The sequence below is a fragment of the Chinchilla lanigera genome, unplaced genomic scaffold (genome assembly GCF_000276665.1).
Source record: "Chinchilla lanigera isolate Chin_1 unplaced genomic scaffold, ChiLan1.0 scaffold00054, whole genome shotgun sequence".
NCBI lineage: Eukaryota > Metazoa > Chordata > Mammalia > Rodentia > Chinchillidae > Chinchilla > Chinchilla lanigera.
In genome coordinates, this window is record NW_004955455.1 from 237109 (window position 1) to 257583 (window position 20475).

At 46.4% G+C, this 20475-nt stretch overlaps 1 protein-coding gene and 1 pseudogene across 4 annotated transcripts; one reads left to right on the forward strand and one right to left on the reverse strand.

Moving 5' to 3' along the window:
* Window positions 1–353: 353 nt before the first annotated feature.
* Window positions 354–14514, forward strand: Tmem211 (transmembrane protein 211). 4 transcript variants are annotated; one of them, XM_013520489.1, is made up of 5 exons: window positions 354–551; window positions 966–1088; window positions 7617–7829; window positions 8626–8764; window positions 13449–14514. In XM_013520489.1, the coding sequence occupies exons 2-5, from the start codon at window positions 1083–1085 to the stop codon at window positions 13709–13711; spliced, it is 621 nt and encodes a 206-aa protein (XP_013375943.1). In that variant the 5' UTR covers window positions 354–551; window positions 966–1082; the 3' UTR covers window positions 13712–14514. The 4 variants fall into 4 exon arrangements, with proteins under 4 accessions (XP_013375943.1, XP_013375944.1, XP_013375945.1 ...); XM_013520490.1 differs by lacking the exon at window positions 966–1088 and adding an exon at window positions 3796–4024 and having other exon boundaries at window positions 355–551; XM_013520491.1 differs by lacking the exon at window positions 966–1088 and adding an exon at window positions 4239–4381 and having other exon boundaries at window positions 355–551.
* On the reverse strand, window positions 4598–7138 carry LOC102010546 (annotated as a pseudogene).
* Window positions 14515–20475: the final 5961 nt, after the last annotated feature.

Genomic DNA, 20475 nt, shown 5'->3' on the forward strand with positions numbered 1-20475 from the left:
GAGCAAAAGTTGCTACAGTAGAAGCACACACTCTGCCAAGTCAGGTGCTCGATGCTCAGGATAAAGATACTTAAGACAGTGCCTCATTCTGGGAAGCTCACAGCTCATAGGAAGGCCCTGGGAGAAATACAGGAAAATACATAATTCTACTGCAGCTCCCTGCAGTAGAATTAGGAGGGCAGAAAGAGACCACAGTGGCCAGGTTTCCTGCACCTGTGTATAATGCTAGGCCAGTTACTCCCTCTTTACGCCTTCCCTACCCAGGAAACACCCTGCCCTTCTTACTCCATCCCCATCTGGGACTGGTTTTTCCCTCTTGGCCCAGCCCACTGAGCCACCTGCAGCTCAAGGCTGTTGGTTTAAGGAACAGAGAAGGAAAACAGATCTGTCACGTGCCTGGGCTTTGTTCCCCAACCTGCACATTTCCCTCAAAGGGAAAGAGACCTTCTAGGGATCACAGACTTGTGCCGGAAGCATAAGCTTAAACAGGAGAGCTGTGCAGGAGGGTTTTCACCTGAAGTGTGCTGCTCCAGGAGGGAAGAGCTATCGAGGTGAGGCAGAGAAACCGGGGGGAGGACCCAGCCATGGTCCAGGGGACAGAATGGGCCTCAGGGGCCCAGCACTCCTGCTGTCATATCTGTGTGTGTATGTGTGTGTGTGTGTTCAGGCTTGCATGGGGCAATTTTTTCTCTCTCTCTTTCATACTGGGGATTGAACCGAGGGCCTTTGCACTGAGCTACATACTCAGCTCTTTTTTTTTCCCCTTTTGAGATAGGATCTTTCTAAGTCACTAAATTGCCCAGGCTGAGCTTAAATTAGCAATCCTCCTGCCTCAGCTTCCTAGAGTGCTGGGGTTATAGCCATATGCCAGCACCCCCAGCTACATCCATAACTTTAAATCATATTTTCAAAAGGTTAAGTCCCACTAGTCCAAGGCATGGCCTTTTTTTTTTTTTTTGAAACAGGGAAACTGAGGCTCAGAGCTGTTGTACAATTTTTCCCAGATGACACAGCCAACCTGCTTGGAATAGATCCAGAACTTGGACTTGCCTGGCTGAGGGGCTGGGAGAGTGAGACAAGGAATGCAGGTGAAAAGCCTCCCCCGGGCCCAGCTGGCCATCCTCAGAACTCAGTTTGGACCTTAGGGCACCCCAGGCTGAGGCCCTTCCTCTGCGCACGCCTCCTGCACTGCCTGGGGGCGGAGCTGGGCCTGCGCACATGTGTTCATCCAGGAGCTGCAGCTTCCCTCGCAGCATCCTCTGCTCATCTTTCCTGCGGGTTATCGGTCTCACCCAGTGTCATCTCCACTGCTCCAGGCACCCAGCTCACAAGCCACGGGGGCACCTTTGCCTCCTGTCTTCCTCTCATCCCCGGGACTGCTCCACCCGCAAGTCCAGTCTGACATTTTGCCTTCAGAGTAGATGCAGAATCTGAGCACTCTTTGACCTCCCTCTGCCTGCCTGACTCCCAGGTCTTGCCTGCCCGGGACTCACTTCTCACTGCCCCTCCCTTGCCTTCCCTTTCCCCAGTCACCACCCAGCAGCTGGAGGGGCATTAAAAACATAAGAGCTGCACTGGGCGTGGTGGCACACGCCTGTAATCCCAGAACTCGGGAGGCCGAAGCAGGAAGATCGTTGTGAGTTCGAGACCAGCTTGGGCTACAAAGTGAGCTCAAGGCCAGCCTGAACTACACGGTGAGACCCTGCCTCACAAAGACAAAAAACAAACAAAAAAAACCCCAAAATAACAGAAGAGTCATGCTCTACCCCACTCAAGACTGTCTCCTGACTCCCCATCACTCTGAATTAAAAGCTGACACTTGTCACTGCCGGCAAGCCCACCATGCTCACTGCCCTCTTCCCTCTCTGTCACATGAGCCCCTTGTGCCACGCACACACTCACTGCAGGACCTTTGCTCCTGCCCCTCTGTCTTCCTGGAATTTTCCTCCCCCAGGTGTCCACATGACTCTGCTTCACCTTCTTCAGCCCTCTGTTCAAAGTTCACTTCTCAGAGGGTTTTCCACGACCATCCCTGGGCACCTGGCATCTGCCTTCAATGCTTCGTTTCTCTCTAAGGTACTTGCTTATTCATGTCCGTCTCAGGTATTACACACTCATTCCTTACTGTCTCTCCTCCCCAGGAGGGCAGGTGATCTGTTTTCCTCAGTGTCGAATCCTTAGCACCTAGATTAGCTCATGGGACGTAGTAGATGTTTAATAAGTACAGTTGGATGAATGGATGGATGGGTGGACAGATGGATGTGTGAATGGACAAGTGGATGGGTGGACAGATGGATGGAAATACACACCATATTATTATATCTTGCTTGTCTGTTGTGCCTACAGAACTCGAAGCTCCTTGAAAAAAGGGAGTATGTTGTATTCACTACTAGACTCTGGGGGCAGAGGGCAGGGATGACTTTGGGCTGGGCACATAAAAGTTGAATGAATAAATGATAATAAACACATTACAGTTGAGGACATGGAAACCGGCATTGCGGAGGGGGGGGATGCTTAGCTTGATATATCAAATCCTAAGAGCTGCCTCTGAACTCCCAACCCCAGTTCTCCTCCTGAGATTCTTTTGGAGTTGACTTAACTCCCCTGGCTTCATTTATTCCCTGGCCAGAGTTTTGGGAGACTTGACCATGCCCTGGGAAGCCCCTGGTGTATTTGGACCTTAACCCTTAAATCACTTTGGGCTTAGGACTGAAGGTTAGGAGGCTGAGTCCCTAAGTTGAAGTCCCAGCTTCGTAGTCACTTTCTGAGCCTCAATTTTGTCACCTATACAATGGGACTGATGAGAACAACACTTATTTCATCAGGTGGCCATGAGATTTACATGAAATGAGACAGGGCAAGCTTTAGAAAGGAGCTTGGCGCATGTTCAAGAAATAGTGACTGCTATTAAAAGTTAAGCCTGATCTAGGCATGGTGGGATATGCCTGGAATCCCAACCCTCTGGGAGGCTGAGGCAGGAGGATCACAAGTTTGAGTCCAGCTGGAACAACTTAGTGACTACTTACTAAGACCCTGCCTCACAATGTTAAAAAATGAGTAAAGGGCTAGGAACATAGCTCAGTGCCAAGGCCTTGGTTTCAAACCCTAGTATTGAAGAAAAAAGAACAAAGGAAGAAAAAGTTAAGTGTGGAGTCCAAGGAGAAAAGTATTCAGTCCATTTCAAGCTTTCCTGGCTGGATTCCAGCTCGTTGGAGTCCGGCTGGATGTGGTTTCGGGTTATAATGCCTCATTTAGGTTTCTGGGCACTTGGTCAGTCAGTGTGATTTTCCCAGGTGACATTGAGCATTATCTGGAGAACAGAATTCCATTCAAGGTCAGAAACACCCAGAAAGCCCCTGGTGCAGCCAGACAGGTGAAATCACCGGTGTCAGTGGACCTAGCTCCCCTCAGCTTCCTGGCTGGAATTATACTCCTGGGAGAGGCTGATTTGGGTGTGTGTGTGTGGTGGTGGTGGTGGGGTCCTCCCTCACCCAGTGGACTGAATCTCACTTTCTGGCAAGCAGCCAGGCAGGTTTTTCTAATTCCAGAGTAAAAAGCAACATGACCCTCCCTGGGCTCATCTCTGCCCTGCCACTTGCAACATAGATGCATTTTACCCCTTCCACGGTGACACAGCAGCCTCCACCCTCAGTTTCCAGAGACCTCGGGTGTCCCCAAGCTCACATGTCAGGGAAGGGGAGATCCAGGCCCCTGTACTGCTTTCTACCACATTCCCCTGCTCAGTGATTGAGCCCAACTTACCTGACCCCTGGCATTTATGATCTTCTTATACAGACGGAGAAACTGAGACCCAGAGCAATCAGTTCACTTGCCCGGGTCCCACAGCTGGGAAATGGTAGGCTGGCTCATCATCCCCCAAGCCCAGGATACCTGCCACCTTGAAAGTTCTACCTGCGCTTCAGTTGCCAAAGTGAAGCCTGAGGTCGTCAGCAATGGCCCTGGGAAGCCTATGCCCGCGCCCTCGGCTTGGTTGGCAGTTCACTGCTTCCTACTCTGAGTGCCGGTGAGAACGCTTGCTCTCCTTGATTCCCTTCCGGCCATCAGGGACAGAGCAGGCTATTAGCCCAGCTTCAAGCATCAACCGAGTCATCCAAACACCTCTGTGATCACTTGGAAAAGACTTGGCTTTAAACCGCTAGCATCCTGGTGTGGCCTGACTGTGTCCCTCAGTAGTTCCTGGGTTGGAAACTTAATTGACTTATGCTGATGGTTTTTAGAGGTGAGCTTTTGGAAGACTACAAAGGGTAAATGAAGTCATGAATGTGGGTTCCCCAAGACACACGAGTGGCTTTACAGGAAGAGGAATGGAGACCCAAGCTGGAGCACTTGCTCGGTCTCGCCAGGTGATGCCCTGTGCCAGGTGAGGCCCTGATTCCGTGCTCTGGGACTTCCCACCTCCAGAACTATGAGCTAACACACTTCTGTCCCGTATAAATTACCCAACCTTGGGTATTCTATTACACACTAAAACAATGCCAAAAAAAAAAAAAAAAGCCACCCCAAAATAAAACAGGTATAAGGATAACCTAATCACATTCATGCACTCTTGGTAGGCTCTTTTTTTTTTCTTTTTTATCACTTTATTCCAACCTGAGCACCTCAATATAAAACTAAACACTGGTGAACTGTTTTCGTTGCTAATTCTGAATTACTGTAAAACGTACAAGAGGTCTGCTAAGAGTTCGACACTTAAATAGATTAAATCATCTGACACATGGTAGATTTCAATAATGAAAATACCTAGAAATTAGTGCAATATAGGGAACTTATCAAAATAAAGTGGACTTTGGGAAACAAGGCTGCAAGATAAATGTTACTAACATTGTAATATTTATGTTACAAATTACAGATACATTTCTTATTACGGTTCTAGCCACATAGGAATAGAAGCCCCTTCTTGCCAAGGGTGAGGGGAAGAGTTAGCTGTTGTAGTATCTGTACATTTTGTATACTTTTAAGCAACTCTTAAATATTACAGACAAATAATAAACGTACATGGAGGCTACAATGCAGTACCCTATTTACAGTACAGCTGAAGATAAAATTTAAAACAATCAAGTTTGAATGTACATAATTTTAGTGCACTGATTGTATTATGTCCAAAGGGAACAGAAGCCTTTTCCCTGCCCCAAACAAGACCTATGTAATGGCCTGCAGTGATTGAAAAAAAAAAACAAAAAACAAAAAACTCAGATACTTGGTTTGCTTCTTTTTTTGAAGAGCTCACATGAAGGGAACATTATTCATTAAAATGCATTTCTCAGTTTTCATATTGCTAAACAAGGTGGGGGTACATCTGACTTCTTTACCCCATTTAGAAAAATAGTAAGAGGGGCTATAACTTAGATGCTATTAGTACTCCTTTTCTTCCTGGAAATGTGAGACTGTTTTCTTGTGGTTAACTTACTAAAATGTGGCATGTCACACCTTAGATAAGAGAAGAAAGGTTGCCTGAATACCGTAGCTAAGCATAAATATATTTATATCCTTCTAAAAATGCTTTTCAGAAAGGCCAAATTAATAATTTCTAATTTTTTCACCCATGACTACTGTCCCAGTCTGGAGAAACTGGATGGTTAACTGTGGGTCCAGATAGTCATTTGTCTTTATTTCTAATGATAAGAAATGATTACCTCCAACTTTCCAGTGAAAGAATTACACACAGATCTCATTTTCTCTTTCTATTGCTGAAACATTAGAGGGACACATGCATATTATTAAAATCAAATTCAAAACACTTAAAATAATTTTGTATTAGAAATTTGACTCTATTATAAGTCTCTTGGTTTTTGGGAGTCATACTGGCCTGGTTAAATACTCCAATTCCACTGTTACTAACATTCAGGAAGCAGAAGATTCCAGCTCACTCATATTGGAGATTTAGTTACATCACTGATTTCTGGTTGGTTGTGTAGGTCTACTCCTCTTCCACTAGCAGAATTTGCTCCTGGATTCTGTGGTTCATTCTTTGGCAACTTTTTAGCTATTGCCATGAATATTTCATTTACATTCACTGGTGTTTTAGCTGATGTTTCCATGAATAATAAACTGTTGTCATCTGCATAGGACTGTGCTTCCTGGAAATCTACAGCTCTTTTGTTTGCTATATCAGCCTTGTTTCCTGATAAAGCTATTACAATGTTAGGACTTGCTTGCTTCTGGAGTTCTTTGACCCAGTTTTTTGCTCTTACAAAAGATTCCTCATTTGTGGTATCATATACAACTATGGCTGCCTGTGGTCCTCTGTAGGACATTGGTGCTAGGCTATGGTATCTTTCTTGACCAGCTGTATCCCATATTTCAGACTTTACTGTTGTGTCATCAAGGTACACAGTCTGGGTTAGAAAAGCAGCCCCAGTGGTACTCTCTTGAAATTCATGAACTGGCCTTTCATGAAACAAAGCACTAGGCTTGATTTGCCAACGGCAGATTCTCCCAGAAGTACTAGTTTGAACTGGCATATTTTATTTCCAGTATTTGGCCCATTAAGTCTTGTTGTTCCTCTATTAGCCATGTCCAAATTTGAAAGAAATACCTAATTTCAGACTCCTAAACGAACTGCCAGGATGCAAGGCGTCGAGTTTTTCTTTCTGGGGGTAAAGAAATCTGAGCCCGCCCGCGTGGAGCCGCGGGCCACAGCTTCCCGGCAGCGAGGCCCCTGCGTGGTCCGCAGAACGAAGGAGCCCGCAGCTACAGCGGCATCTCCTCCTCGCGCCGCTCCCTGCACACTGGACTGGGCTCTTGGTAGGCTCTTGCTGTAGACTGCAAATTCATACTGTGAAAGTCTAATGCCCAGGTGATGGTATTAGGAGGCGGGGCCTTTGGGGTCTGCCATGTAGAGAACCCTACTGAAGACAGATGAGATGTACCTACAGCAACATCAATCAATCCTAAAAGCATGATGCTTAGTGCCCGAAGTAGGAAGCAGAATGCAGCACACAAAATAATATCATTCACATCAGTGAAAAATACACGCATATACAGTTTTGCAATAACACCCCCAAGCACAATGATATATAGCACACTGGATGTAGTGGTGCATTGCCTGTAATCCCAGTTGCTTGGGAAGATGAGACAGGAGTATCACAAATTTGAGAGTGACCCTGTCTCAAAAAAAAAAAAAAAAAAAAAAAAAATTGGCAAAGGTCCAGGGTTCAAACCCCAGTGCTGCAGAAATGAAACAAAAACCAATGCTACACATCAAACAATTCATAATGGTTAGTGAGTGGGAGGAGTTAGCTAATGGGGAGGGTGGCTGCTGGAAAGCCAGCACGTGTGTGTGGGAGAAGCAGCCTTTTTTGCACAAAGGAGGGTTGCTAGGCAGAGAATGAATGAACAAAAAAATGAATGAATGAAACATGAGAGGCCCTGCACAGACCGCTGATGATGGTCTGCTGTGCGGGAGGAGTAGGTAGCATTCAAAGGTCTGAGCATGGACACAGTTTCCTGGCCTTGGGAACTCCCTCGCCTTGCTGTAGCTGTTGGCTCCTCCCTGGCATCGCCAGGCAGAAGGGGGTTGATGCCCTGGGCTCTGACCCTGGCTGGGGACACCTTGTCCTGCCTTTTCCACCACTAATCTTGCCCTTGACCTCCAGGTCCTGGCCCTCATGGTGGGCGGCGTGTGGGCAGCCCTGGGACTCTCCCTGACCTGCCTCTCGGCCCTCAGCCTCATCTCCCCTGCCTGGTTCATGACGCCCACCTTCTCCTTCGGTGTCCTCACCTACTGCTCCTGGCCTCCGGGCGACAACTGGAACCAGAGCTGCACGACTTTCTGGTCCCTGGAGGACATGCCTGATGCTGCCTGGAGGGTGAGAGCTGTGCCCTTCAGCCACTGGCCCCTGGGGACAGAGACGCTGGCTCCCTTGGTGGGATTTGAGGGTCTTTTCCTATCCTCAGTGTCCCAGTGCCTATGGACAAACCCCTAGTCTCCCGAGAACTGAGCACATGGGTTTGGAAATACCTGTGGAGCTTTGGAAAAATGCCAAATTCAAGCTCCACCCACACCTCTGGCTCTGCAGATATGGGGTGGGGTCTGACGATGTGTATTTTAGCAAACTCTCAGGGTAATTCCAAAAGGCAGCCCCCAGCCCAGATAGCACCTGTGTAGGAATTAAGGAAGGGCTTTTCTTCTTCCAGACACCACACTGCCATCTGCTGGAAAATCCCCGTAATCAACAGGCAAATCTATGATCACCCCAGGTGCTTCTTTGTACAATCTGCACACGCTCCCCTGGCCACCTGTAAGCACAGCTAGGTTTGAAAATGAAAGCTAAGGTGTTAAAATCCCCATTACAATTAAAAATCAACAATGGGGAGGATCAACAATTGGGTGCTTAGTCGGGCACCCCTGAGGAAGATTATTCAGCTTTCAAAGCTGATCACAAAGGATGTCACAGTATCACTAGGTGCTCTCCTGATGCTGGGGACACTTAGCCGGTACTTAGTGAAGGTGGGCATCTGGATGTTAATTCTGGCTCTAGCATTTAATTAGCTGCGTGTCCTGAAGTAAATGACTCAACTGGGGACGCTTCGGGGACTCGGCGCCAGGCAGCAGGCAGAGGCAGGGAGCACGCTTGCCCATCCCCCTCCTCCCATCCCCGGCAGGTCTCTGCTTCGATGCTCCTGGGGGGCTGGCTCCTGTTGGCCTCCAGCGCAGTCCTCCTCCTGTCCTGGGCCCTGGGCCCCAACGGGCTGTGCCCAAGCAGAGGCAGTGGCCTAGCACCGGGGATGCAGGCAGCAGCGGGTAAGCGCTCTGGACACATCTGTGGAATGGATGGATGAATGGATGAAGCTGTGAACAGAGTCTGGCCCTCCACATCAGATCTCAGAGAGGAACCTGGGATGTTGGGGGGAGGGGAGATGGCACCCATTCTACTCATCCCTACCCCTGGTTTCTCGCCCATCCGACTTTGCGCTGTCTTTACCAGGCTTCCCTACACAGTCGGGTTGGTTGTACGCTGCACAGGCAAGCCTGGCCAAGAGCTGGGAACAACAAACCCGTGCTCCACCTGCCAAGCTGTGAGCACGCATGGCTAGCCCTGCTGAGAAGGGTCCCCCTTGTCTCATTCACGCACAGCCTCTGTAGGCACCAGCTCCAGCCTGGATTGCAACCCCCACGCCATGAATTCCCTCCCACCGCTCACCTCTAACCTCTCAACCCTCCCCTTCTGTGTGCTTCCTACCGGACAAACAGGTCCTGCGGAAATGAAATCAGATCGCTGGGCCAACCGGCTTCCGCACCCTCCACTGCTTCCACCGCACAGACTGAAATCCACACTCTACCCTGGCCTCTGAGGCGCCCTGACTCAGCCCCACCCTCGGCAGCCTCGTTCAGCCCCCTTGCCCCGCTGGCCGGCTCCCTCAGCCGGCAGTTCCCTCCCGCAGAGTCCCGCGCCTAGTCCCTGCTACTGAAAGTCTCTGCGCAGGCGTGGCTGCCTCAGTGAGGGCTGCCCCACCTCTGGCCAAGGGGGTTGTCTCTCCCCAGCTTCCCTCCCTCACCTGCCCTCCCGCCTCACGGCACCTACTCATTCCCCTGAAACAGCGCTTCTTCTGCACCTCGGTGGCCTCGCCTTTCCTCATCGCCAGGCCAGCGGGGGTAGGGTGGGGTGGGGGCAGGAACACGGCCATCTGCGCCATAGGAGTAGCACCCAGCTTATTGCTACACAGATGCCCCCAGATATTTTTCAGTCACTGGATGAAGTACCAGCCCTTGTCCTGGGCTGGCTCACAGCATTTCCGGCAGGTTCCTGTGGGGTATTGCTTTGTGACAATGTATCTTGGTCTGTTTTGCATTACTATAATGAAACAGCTGAGGCTCCGTAGAAAGGAAAGAGGTCCATTTAGTTCATAGCTCTGGACATCCAGGTAAAAGGGCTGCATCTGGTGTTGTTTTGTTTTGTTTTGTGGTGCTGGCGATTAAACCCAGGGCCTTCATGCTGAGCTATATCCCCGGACAGCTCATATATATAATTTTTTCTTTTTAATTTGGAGATGGGGTCTTGCTAAATTGCTAAATTACTCACCAATTGCTGGGTTCAATGGGCTTGAACTTGCGAGCCTCCTGCCTCAGCCTCCAAAGAGTGCTGGGATTATAAACACACGCCCCCAAGCCAGACTGGTGACGGCCTTTGGGCAGGCAGAGTCCCAAGCCCGGGGCATCACATGGCGAGAGACAAGCATCTTCTGAGTTCTCGCTCTCCTTACAAAGCCGCCAGGGTTCACTCATGGGGCCGCGGCCTGAGGACCTCATCCACCCTCATCACCTCCAGAGGCCCCACCTCTGAGCACCAGAGTCAGAGCTCTAGCCCTCTCAGTACCTCACTCTGGGGCTCCGGTGTCAGTGCACGGGCCCCGGGGGCCACACTCAGCCACAGCACAACTCACCCGGTGTTTGAGCTTACAGGGGTGAGTGAGTACAGGACGGCAGGGGACTCTGCGGCTCCCTGGGCTTCCTGGAGGGGGCACCACTCAAGGTGGCTGTGGAGGGCAGGAAGAGTCAGTCAAGAGCGGACTGCGGCACTGGGACCTTCAGGGGCAGAGGTGGAGGACGGAGGGCCTGGTACTCAGGTGGCTGTGGGCGGCCCATGTGGCTGGGCTCTGCAGTGGGGGCGCCTCAGAGGCAGGGGTGGGGGCTCATTTCTTTAGTATCACTAGTGCCCAGCGCAGAGCCCCCAACTGGTTTTTATTTTTCGATGCTGAGGATTGAACCAGGGAATGCTCTACCATTGAGATACACTCCCAGCCCTTCTTTTGCTTTTGGTTTATCATTTTTCATATATCTTCCATACTTGTACTTTTTTTCCCCTGACATAGTGGCACATGCCTGTAGTCTCAACTCTCTGGGAAGCTGAGACAGGAGGATTGAAAGTTTGAGCCCAGGGTGGGCAACTTAGTGACTTAATTGAAACCCTGCCTCAAAGTAAAAAATAAGTAAGGACTGGGATGTGGCTTAGTGTGAAGACCCTGGGTTCAGTCCCCATTCACACACACGCAAACATACACACAAAGTGTCAGTGAACTGCAACATGGGAATACTTTAACAAATTTTTAACATGGTAAATTACAAATAAATTTGTCTTAACAATTTTTTTTTTTTTGGTCTTTTTGAGACAGGGTCTCACTGTGCAGTTCAGGCTGGCCTTGAGCTCACTTTGTAGCCTAGACTGGTCTTGAACTCCCAATGATCCTCCTGCCTCAGCCTCCCTCCCGAGTGCTGGGATTACAGGCATGTGCCACCACACCTGGATGTTTTAACAATGTTAAGGGTATAATTCAGTGGTATTCAATACATTCATAATGTTATGTAATCATCACCACCTACAGAACTCTTTTCACTTGTAAGCTTGAACCTCTGTACCCCGGAAACAGTAACTCGCCATCCTTCTCTCCCCTTTGCCCCTGGCAACCACCGTTCCTCTTGTCACTGTGGATTTGACAACTTACTTCAGATGAGTGGAATCATATATTTGTGTGCTCTTGCAACCAGCATATTTCAGTGAGCATAATGTCCTCAAGGTTCATCCAGGTTATGACATGTGTCAGCATTTCCTTATTTTCCCAAAGCTGTATACAGATGTCAAAACAACAGGCTACATATGACAAATATATACCTTAGTCAGTTTGGAAAACTAAAACTATCCCATTGAATGTCTGTATCTTTTTTTTTTTTTTTTTTTTTTTTTTTGGTACCAAGAATCAAACTCAGGACCTTGTGCTTGCCAGGCAAGCGCTTATGCCACTGGCTATATCCCCAGCCCAGCCCCACATCATATTTTCCTTATCTGTTGATAGATGTCTCAGTTGCTTCCATATTTTAGCTACTGTAAAGAATGCTGGTTGTTTGTGGATGAGCCTGGTTTTAATTCTTTTCGGTATGTACCCAGAAGGGGAATGGCTATGTCACCCAGCAATGGTTTCTGTTTTGAGAAACTACCATACTTTTCTACAGCAGCTGCACCATTTTCTATAACTACCAACTGTGCACCAGAGTTCCGATCTCTTCCACCCATCCTAATAGGTGTGGATGGTATAGCATAATAGATTTGATTTTCATTTCTCTAGTAACTAGGCATGTAACTCTTAACAGTTTGTTTATTTTCTTAGTACTAGAGATTGAACCCAAGGCCTTTGCACCCACTGAGCTACATCTACAAGCCTTTCCAAAATGTTTTGTATTGAGATAGGGCCACTCTAAGTTACTAAATTGCTCGGGCTGGGCTTAAACTTGAAATCTTCCTGGTTCAGCCTCCCAGGGTCCTGGGATTACAGGTGTGTGCCACCATACCTGGCTGCCTCTAACAGTTTTTTTATGTTTTTTTGAGACAGGGTCTCACTATGTAGTTTAGGCTGGCCTTGAACTCAGTATGTTTTTGTTTTTTTTTTTTTTAACTCCCTGTGGCACCCAGGCTGGCCTCAAACTCACAGTGATCCTCTTGCCTTAGTCTCTCAAGTGCTGGGATTACAGGCCTGCGCCACCAGGCCTGGCTCTCTAACAGTTTTGATGAATGAATGCATGGATGGATAGGTGGGTTGATGAGTGTATGAATGTGTGGGTGGATAAATTGATGGAATGATGGCTATAATACTGCAAGGACAGATGGCTGGGTGCATGGATGGAGAAAATGGATAGACTGCAATATGGTTGATGGAGGACAGGGATGATGGGTGGGTAGGAGCAGATGGCTTAAGTGTGCAGATGGATAAATGGATGGATGGGTGAATGGATGATGGAGACCACTATGAAGCAGCTCTGAACAGGACTTATATTAACCAGTTGGCTTTCCATGTTTACTTGTGAGTCATTGGTTCCTACTGAGGCCTGTAATAGTGGGTGAAGCCAGGAGGCCTCAAAAGATAAGATAAGGACACAGTTGAGGACTTCTGGTTCCAACCCCAATTAACTAAAAGGAAACCATAGCTGCAGGCATCTCACTCCTGCAGTGAAGGCCTTCCTAGAGATAACATAATTCTCCTAAATTAACATAAAGTATTACTTGGAAAAGTTCTTAAAGGGATTCCCAAATCCTGCCCAGATTCCTGCATTTTCTTCAGTATCCTCCTCCTTTGCTTAAAAACCTAATAAATACAGCCTGCCCAGGGAAGTCTGGGTCTTAACCCAGACAATCTTAAATTTTGTAAGAGAACTGGATCCTCCTGGAGCCCTAAAATCATTTCAATAGTCTCATTTATTTAAGCCTTCACTGTCTACTCATTTGGAAGATTGTAGGCCTGATCAACCCGCAATAACTAAGGGTCTTTAACCTGATAAATGGATAGGTGGGTAGAGCAATGAAAATAATGACCTGATTGGGATATGGTTGATGGATGGATGAATGTGTGGAAGGGTGGACCGCAGGGTGGATGAGTCCTGTGATGAGATTAGCCCAGTGCCTCTGACTACACACTGACTTTTCTCTCTTTGTCTCCAGCCATCATCACCACTGTGGGCCTTTTGGTTTTCCCAGTCAGCCTGGCCTCCCCCTTTACCAAAGAAGTCTGCAAGAGCTCCTCTGTGTACCATGGAGGGAAGTGCCAGCTTGGCTGGGGCTATGTGACTGCCATCCTCAATGCCATCCTGGCTGGCCTCCTGTCCATCATTGGGTGGCCTTGCATGACCAAGGTCCAGAGAAGAGCCATATTCTTCTACAGTGACACCGAGAGAATCATCTTTATGCCAGAAACCATCAAATAAAATCCTCCCAGGAAGAAAGAACTAAAGAAGCCCATTCTGAAAAAACTGTCATAGGTAGATGCAGCAGGGAAGATTAAAGCATTGACAGGCCTTCTTCCCCTACTTCTTGGAATACATACTTAGTGCCAAAAAGTGCCACCTAGTCTCTTCCTACACCCAAACCCAGCCTGAGCACACCTCCCTTGGAAATAGTTAAAATTATCTTTAACAGTTTGTCCCTTTAGAGGGAACAGTTGCATGTGGCTATCAAAACAGTAGTTTTAGCTACCTGCTGTGGCTATCAAACAACTGTGGCCATCAAAGTAACAGTGAGAAGCCTGTGTAGCTGGATATTCCAATCAGATAAACCATCAGCCTAGAGCCGGTTTTAAAAACAGGTAAAAGGTTTTATTCCTTCTGATTATTATTACATCTCTGCTAATTGAGCTATAAAAAGTTCTGACTAGTCTATAGTTACACACCCAAAGAACTACAAAAAGGTTATTTTAATTCAACTTGGCCAAATACATCTGAGTGTACTCTGGTCCATTGACAAATTATCTTATGTGTGCCTGTCTATCTCTCTGTTCACTTTGTGACTGATTGCAAAATCTACAGCTATTTTGTTTGAGCTTAACTATTTTCATATTTTCTTATCTTTTGGATTTTTAAAAATTTATGTCTACAATTTAAATTGGCTTATAGATAAGTGTCATTAGAGTTAAGGGCATGCTTCTACCCAAGCTAATCAAAATGATGTCAAGAGTGGTTTTATAGCTGGGTGTGATGGTGCATGCCTTTAATCTCAGCATTTGGGAGACTGAGGCAGGAGGATCACCATGAGTTTGAGGCTAGCTTGGGCTACATAATGAGTTCAAGACAGTTCAAGACCACCTGGACTACATAGCAAGACCCTTTCTCAAAAAAAAAAAAAAAGAAAGAAAGAAAGAAAGAAAAGGCTGGTTTTACAAATAAAATGCATATTGTTGTCTGTGTACAATAACTTGGAAGTCTTTCATCAGTCAAGAATAATGTGTTAATTGTTATGATCTGGTTCTCATAGGTCATCTGAAAAAATTTGTTAAGCTAACTAAATGGGGGCCTCCTATACTTGGGGAAACTGCTGGACAAGACTCGTCTTGATGAATAAAGAAGTAGCTGCCTGAAAATATTTATTCCAGTCTTTATGCACTAATGGGACCTCAATAATTTCCATAGGTTTATGACAGACACATCTCAATAAACATTGCTAAACATATTATTGTAACATGTTTACATTGGTTATCATCAAAAGGTTAAGTTTTCTGTGGGTAAAATGAGGCTTATTAAAAAATGTTCTTGGTACAAAACTAAATTGAGACAAAGGTTTCTGTATAGTAGCTGTGACACTCATTATTGATAATTTCATGGTGTACTAAATGTATTCATGACTTCTAAGATGTAAAACTAGGGCTTCTAAATTCTAGAACTAGGATTTTTTATGGTGATAACCTTTTCTTTTAGACTTGTATCTGCCTTTGTCTTCTGCTCCAGCTACTTGTGATAAGAGGTACATATCAAGCCAGCATGAGATCACCAGTCAAATGATAGGTTTTTTTTTTAAAGCTTAGTGATGTGTATGTTATATATGTGTCACTATACTTAGAGATGCTCAGGCACTGAGTAGACCAGACAATATCACATGCTTTCCCAATGACATTCTATTAAAGGATAACAAATTAGGTGAGAACTTGTGCACTAGATGGAGATGATTAACTAAAAAGGCTATTCTACACTAAGATGCATTTCAAAGATAATATCATGATTGTCATGTTGAAATACTATGTGTGGCTCTGGATCTCAAACTGTCTGTGTAAAACTATAATTGTTGTCTGTTAAAATTCTGCAAGACTGGGGCATGGTGGTCCATGCCTGTAATCCCAGCACTCGAGGCTGAGGCAGAGGATCACTGTGAATTTGGGGCCAGCCTGGGTTACACAGTGAGTTCAAGGCCAGCCTGAACTACATACAGAGAACTTGTCTCAAAAAATCGAAGAACAAAAACAAAAAAATTCTGCTGAGATTCAACTTCTCAAACCACCGTGATTGGTAAGAAATAAGTCTTCTGACATACTTTATATTTCAAAGTGCTTGATATCCAGATGAGATTGTAATAGTTAAGCTTACTGCTCCCACTGCAATACTGATGTAACTGATCTTTTCTCCTGGGTGTTCAACAACTGAAGTTTAGTGGCCAGAACTAGAAAGGTACCTGGACTAAGAGGATAGTCAATATTTTGGCCCAGGCTCTCAAAGGTCAATGAGGGCCCAGGACATGTGGGAACCTTTTCTATAGGGTCATACAACTTTGGTGAGACATCCAACCTCCTGAGCAGGGATATTGCTGGACCCCAGAGGCAGAAATAAACAAATGTACAGTGTGCCAAAAGAGGGTCACCAAAGAGGGAAGTCTCTTTCCCAGAAACCAACATAGTCAAGCAATACTGTGACCCATCCTGGCAGCTCACAGTAAGAGAGGAGCTGAGAGGCATTGTACCTGGTTCCAAAAGTAATTGACCATGATAGACAGCAAAAGGTTAATTTTGACTAACACAGGTCTTGCTTTAACTTGGTCTTAAACAGAAAAATATAATCAAAAAATGTATAAAAACAATACCACAGTAATAAAAGTTAGATATAAATAGAGGGTCCAAACACTGACCCCTACTGACAGTTGTAAGGGCCAACCAGTTACAGTTGCTATTCCAACCCCTTAAAAACAGTATCTAAGGTGGCTCCTTCCCCAATCTGCCTTTCCATTCTATTTGCTCATGTTTTCGTCATATGTGCTTCACTTTCTTGGAAAAATTTGTTTATTCTTGTCTAGCAGAGCTTTGGCTGGACCCGTATCTGTCAGATGGAGGCAATGCTGGGATTTGCTCCCTCTGCCCCCACCCTCCCAGCTTACATTGATAAAACTCTTCTGGCCTCATTCACCCCAAAACATCTGTACATAGCTCCCAGGACCAATTCTATTATAAAACATAGATCACAGAGAAAGTACCACACATGGATACACATATGTGTCTGTTGCTATCTGCCTTTGCTCTACTGGGGATTGAATACACAGCCTTCATTCTGTGCTTTTAAATTTTTTTTTTTTTAACTAAGTTTCCCAGACTGGGCTCAAACTTGTACTCCTCCTGCCTCAGCCTCCCAGAGTATATGAATTACAGGTGTGTGCCATGATGCTTGGCTTTTGAATAAAGTAAGACAAAATCTGGGCCACTGCCACATATTCCAATGGCCTGGAGACCTGTGGTACATTCCCAGTGGCACAAGAAGCTCTTTAGTGCAAATCAACCTCTCATGGGAAGACCTTTGAATGTCAGGTATAAAGAGCAGCAAACAAGTACCACCAATGAGGAGCCCAAACCCAGTCCACAGCTCACTCACTCACACTTGAGATGTGCCTTCTCTGTTAATAACCTTACAATGCTCCCACAGGCCTTAATTTTCCCTCTGAATTGATTCAGTAACATCAGAGGGAGTGATTCTCTGGCCCATAAAGCAGATCCATTTGCAGAGACTCGACTTAATTTGGCAGTAGACTGAGGGATATTTCTCAACTGTTTTCTCCCCATCAAAGCAAGAGATGCTCATTATTTGCAAGGAGATTTGGACCTAGAGAGTCTGGAAATCCTTGTTCTCACAGACCTGGAAAAAGCAAAGTCATCCTAGGCCTCACCCTGATGAGATGGAAAATCCCAGGAGCTGGTGGCCACCCCAGTCATTTGCACTCTGCCCACAGTGGCTTAGTGGTGAGGGGGGCAGCAAGTAGGCTCTTCCACAGTGGTCAACCCATGCTCCTGTAGTCTCTACTGGTCCTGAGTGTGCTCAGTGGTTTTAAAGCAGAAAGGAAGAGACCTGCTACCCTCTTCTGACTCAGCAGAGTCTGATGTAAACTGCACAGTCAGGGTGGATATTGCTGCTGCCAAGACCGTCCATGGGGCAGACTCAGTGTCTCCATCACAGGGCCCAGGGGCTTGGAGCTGCCCTTCTGCAGCCATGTCATCCTGCCCTGCAAAGGCTCACCTGAGGAAGGTTGATGTGGGAACAAAAGAAAATGGGCTCCCAGCCAGGAAATCACCTCCAGTGATGCTTGAGGCAAAGGGTTCCCAGAAAAGAGGGAGGCCTGGGAAGCTATATTATCCCATTTCACAGAGAACACTAAGGCTGACACAGGTAAAGTCACCTGTCCAAGGCCACATGACCACAAGGAGCAGATGTGGGATCCTAAATCACTGATCTCCAACATGTGGACAGAGATGGATAAGTGAGAAAATCCTTCGTGTTTCAATTCTCCTTTAAGATCCTGAAGAAGGCTCATTTAGTGCCAGCGACTTTAACCCTCTTATGTCCTTACTGTATTTCTTCTTCAGTGACACAGTTTGAAGCTAAAATGTCTCTAAAAGGCCTATATTAAGGCCTTGGTCTCCAGCATGGCACTACAGGGAAGTGGTGGAAACTTTTTTTTTTTTTTTTTTTTCTTTGTATCAGAGAGTGAGCATAGGGCCTTGGCGCTGAGTTACACCCCTTCCTGTTATTTTTTTTAAATTTTGAGACAGGTTCTTGCTAATTTACTAAATTGCTCAGGCTGGATTTGAACTTGTAATCCTCCTGCCTCAGCCTACCGGGGGTGCTGGGATTACAGGTGAGCACTATCACGCCCAGCTGTTGTGTCGAGGAGGTGGGGCTTAGTGGAAGGAGAAGTGGGACCCCAGTCCCTTCCTCTTCTCTTTCACTTCCCAGCCCTGAGACGAGCACCTTACTCCATCACAGATTCCCCCTACAGGAAGGCCAGGAAAGTGAAACACATGTGCTGTCAGTATTAAATGATATATGCATGTATGGAACATGCTGTTGTCATGTGTGCAGACTGCTGTAAATGTGGCAACTTAGTAAGGATTTTTTATTAATTTTTCTTAAAAGTGCTATTGGTAGTTTCATTTTAGTTCATGTAAGAATTTATTTGTGGTGTTTTCTTTAGTCTTTGTCTAAAAAAAAGTCGATGTTGAAAATTTTGATGCTCTTTTATAAACACTAAATATTAAAAACCTATTACTTTATTTTTGCAACTTTTTTTCTACTAAGTACTCATTGTTTACTGTAATAAAACTCATGAAATTAATTCATCAATAGAAATATTCTAAAGAATAAACATGGGTCTCACAGACCCACCTTTCTGCACCTTTATAACAAAATTAGTGTTATGCTCCGCAATAGCACAAATAACCAGGAATTTGTGCATGAACTGCCACAGGGCTGGCAGTGCTAGGCAGCCACAGACAAGTGTGGCCCTCCCGGGGTAAAGCCTCTTGCACAGAGCTGAGGCTGAAGTCACAGAAACGAGACTGGTGACCCAAAGGACAGTCAGAACAGAAACAGACTTTATGCTTTGAAGCTCAGAACAACTAGAGACCCCCGACTGAGCTGGCAAAAGTACAAAGGCCTGCCTGCTCACAGCTGTGGGGCTTCCTGCTTCCCTCTGCTGAGAACTTCCCCAAGGCCACTTGCAAACTCTTCCTCTGTGTTGCTGTCTTACCTGGAGGAGGTCTTTTTCTAGAGAGACCGGAAGTTCTGATGGTTGCTTGCTGGAGTGTTAGAATGAATCCAGCTTTGCTTCTGCAGTGGTGGACCACATGTTTCATTCAGCCCACCTTTGAGGTTGCCAGGAGGTGGAAAACCTCGGGGTCCTCACTGCCTGATGACCATGGTCCTGAAGGCAAGCCACTGTATCATGCAGCTTTCCATTACTAAGACAAAGTACCTGACATGCACAACTTAAAGGAGCAGAGGTTTACTGGACTCTCAGTTTCAGTCCATGGTCAACTGGCTCCACAGCAGACAATCAGGGCAGAAGGGAGTGGCAGGGCAAAGCGGCTCACCTCATGGTAGCTAGCTGCAGAGAGCACAAAGAAGACCATACAGGGGAAAGGGGCCAGGGGACAAGGTCACTGAGGTCACACCTCATGACCTACTTCCTCCAACCAGACCCCAATACCCCATTCAGCTATGATCTCATCAATGGGTTAGCCTATTAGGTTAGTGCCCTCACAATCCAAGCGTCTCTCTAGGAGTCTTTAATCCACGCAAGCTGCTGGGTGCGGTGGTGGCACACGCCTATAAACCCAGCATTTCGAGCGGCTGAGGCCAGAGGATGCCAAGTTCAAGCCCAGCCTGGGCAACTTAGTGACTTAATGAGATTTTGTCTCAACATAAAAAATAAAAAGGGCTGAGGATATAGCTCAGTGTGAAGGTCCCTGAGTTCAATTCTCAGTACTAAAGGAAAAAACCAAAAAACAAAGATTAATGGGCACAGAATGAACTTGACACACACGGGGAAGATAACCTAATGGCCTATGGAAACAATGTGGGTGAGGGAGGAACCATCAATGTCAAACGCCTGACCAACCGGGAAGCCTTGCTGTGCACTGGGAGAATGTAATACAGACTGCAAAAATAATCTCATGTAATACAGGGTCTCAGTATCCATGGGAGATTGGCACCAGGACTCCTGTGAATGCCAAAATCTGAGGATGTTTAAATCTCATATATAAAATGGCCTAGTATTTGCATAGAACCTATGGGCATCCTCCCCTATACTTCAAATCATCTCTAGGTGACTTTTTTTTAAAAGCCAGGGTTTCCCTATGCAGTTCAGCTTTGAACTCACTATATAGCCCAGGCTGGCCTCGAACTTGCAGCAATCCTCCTGCCTCAGCCTCCAGAGTGCTGGGATTACA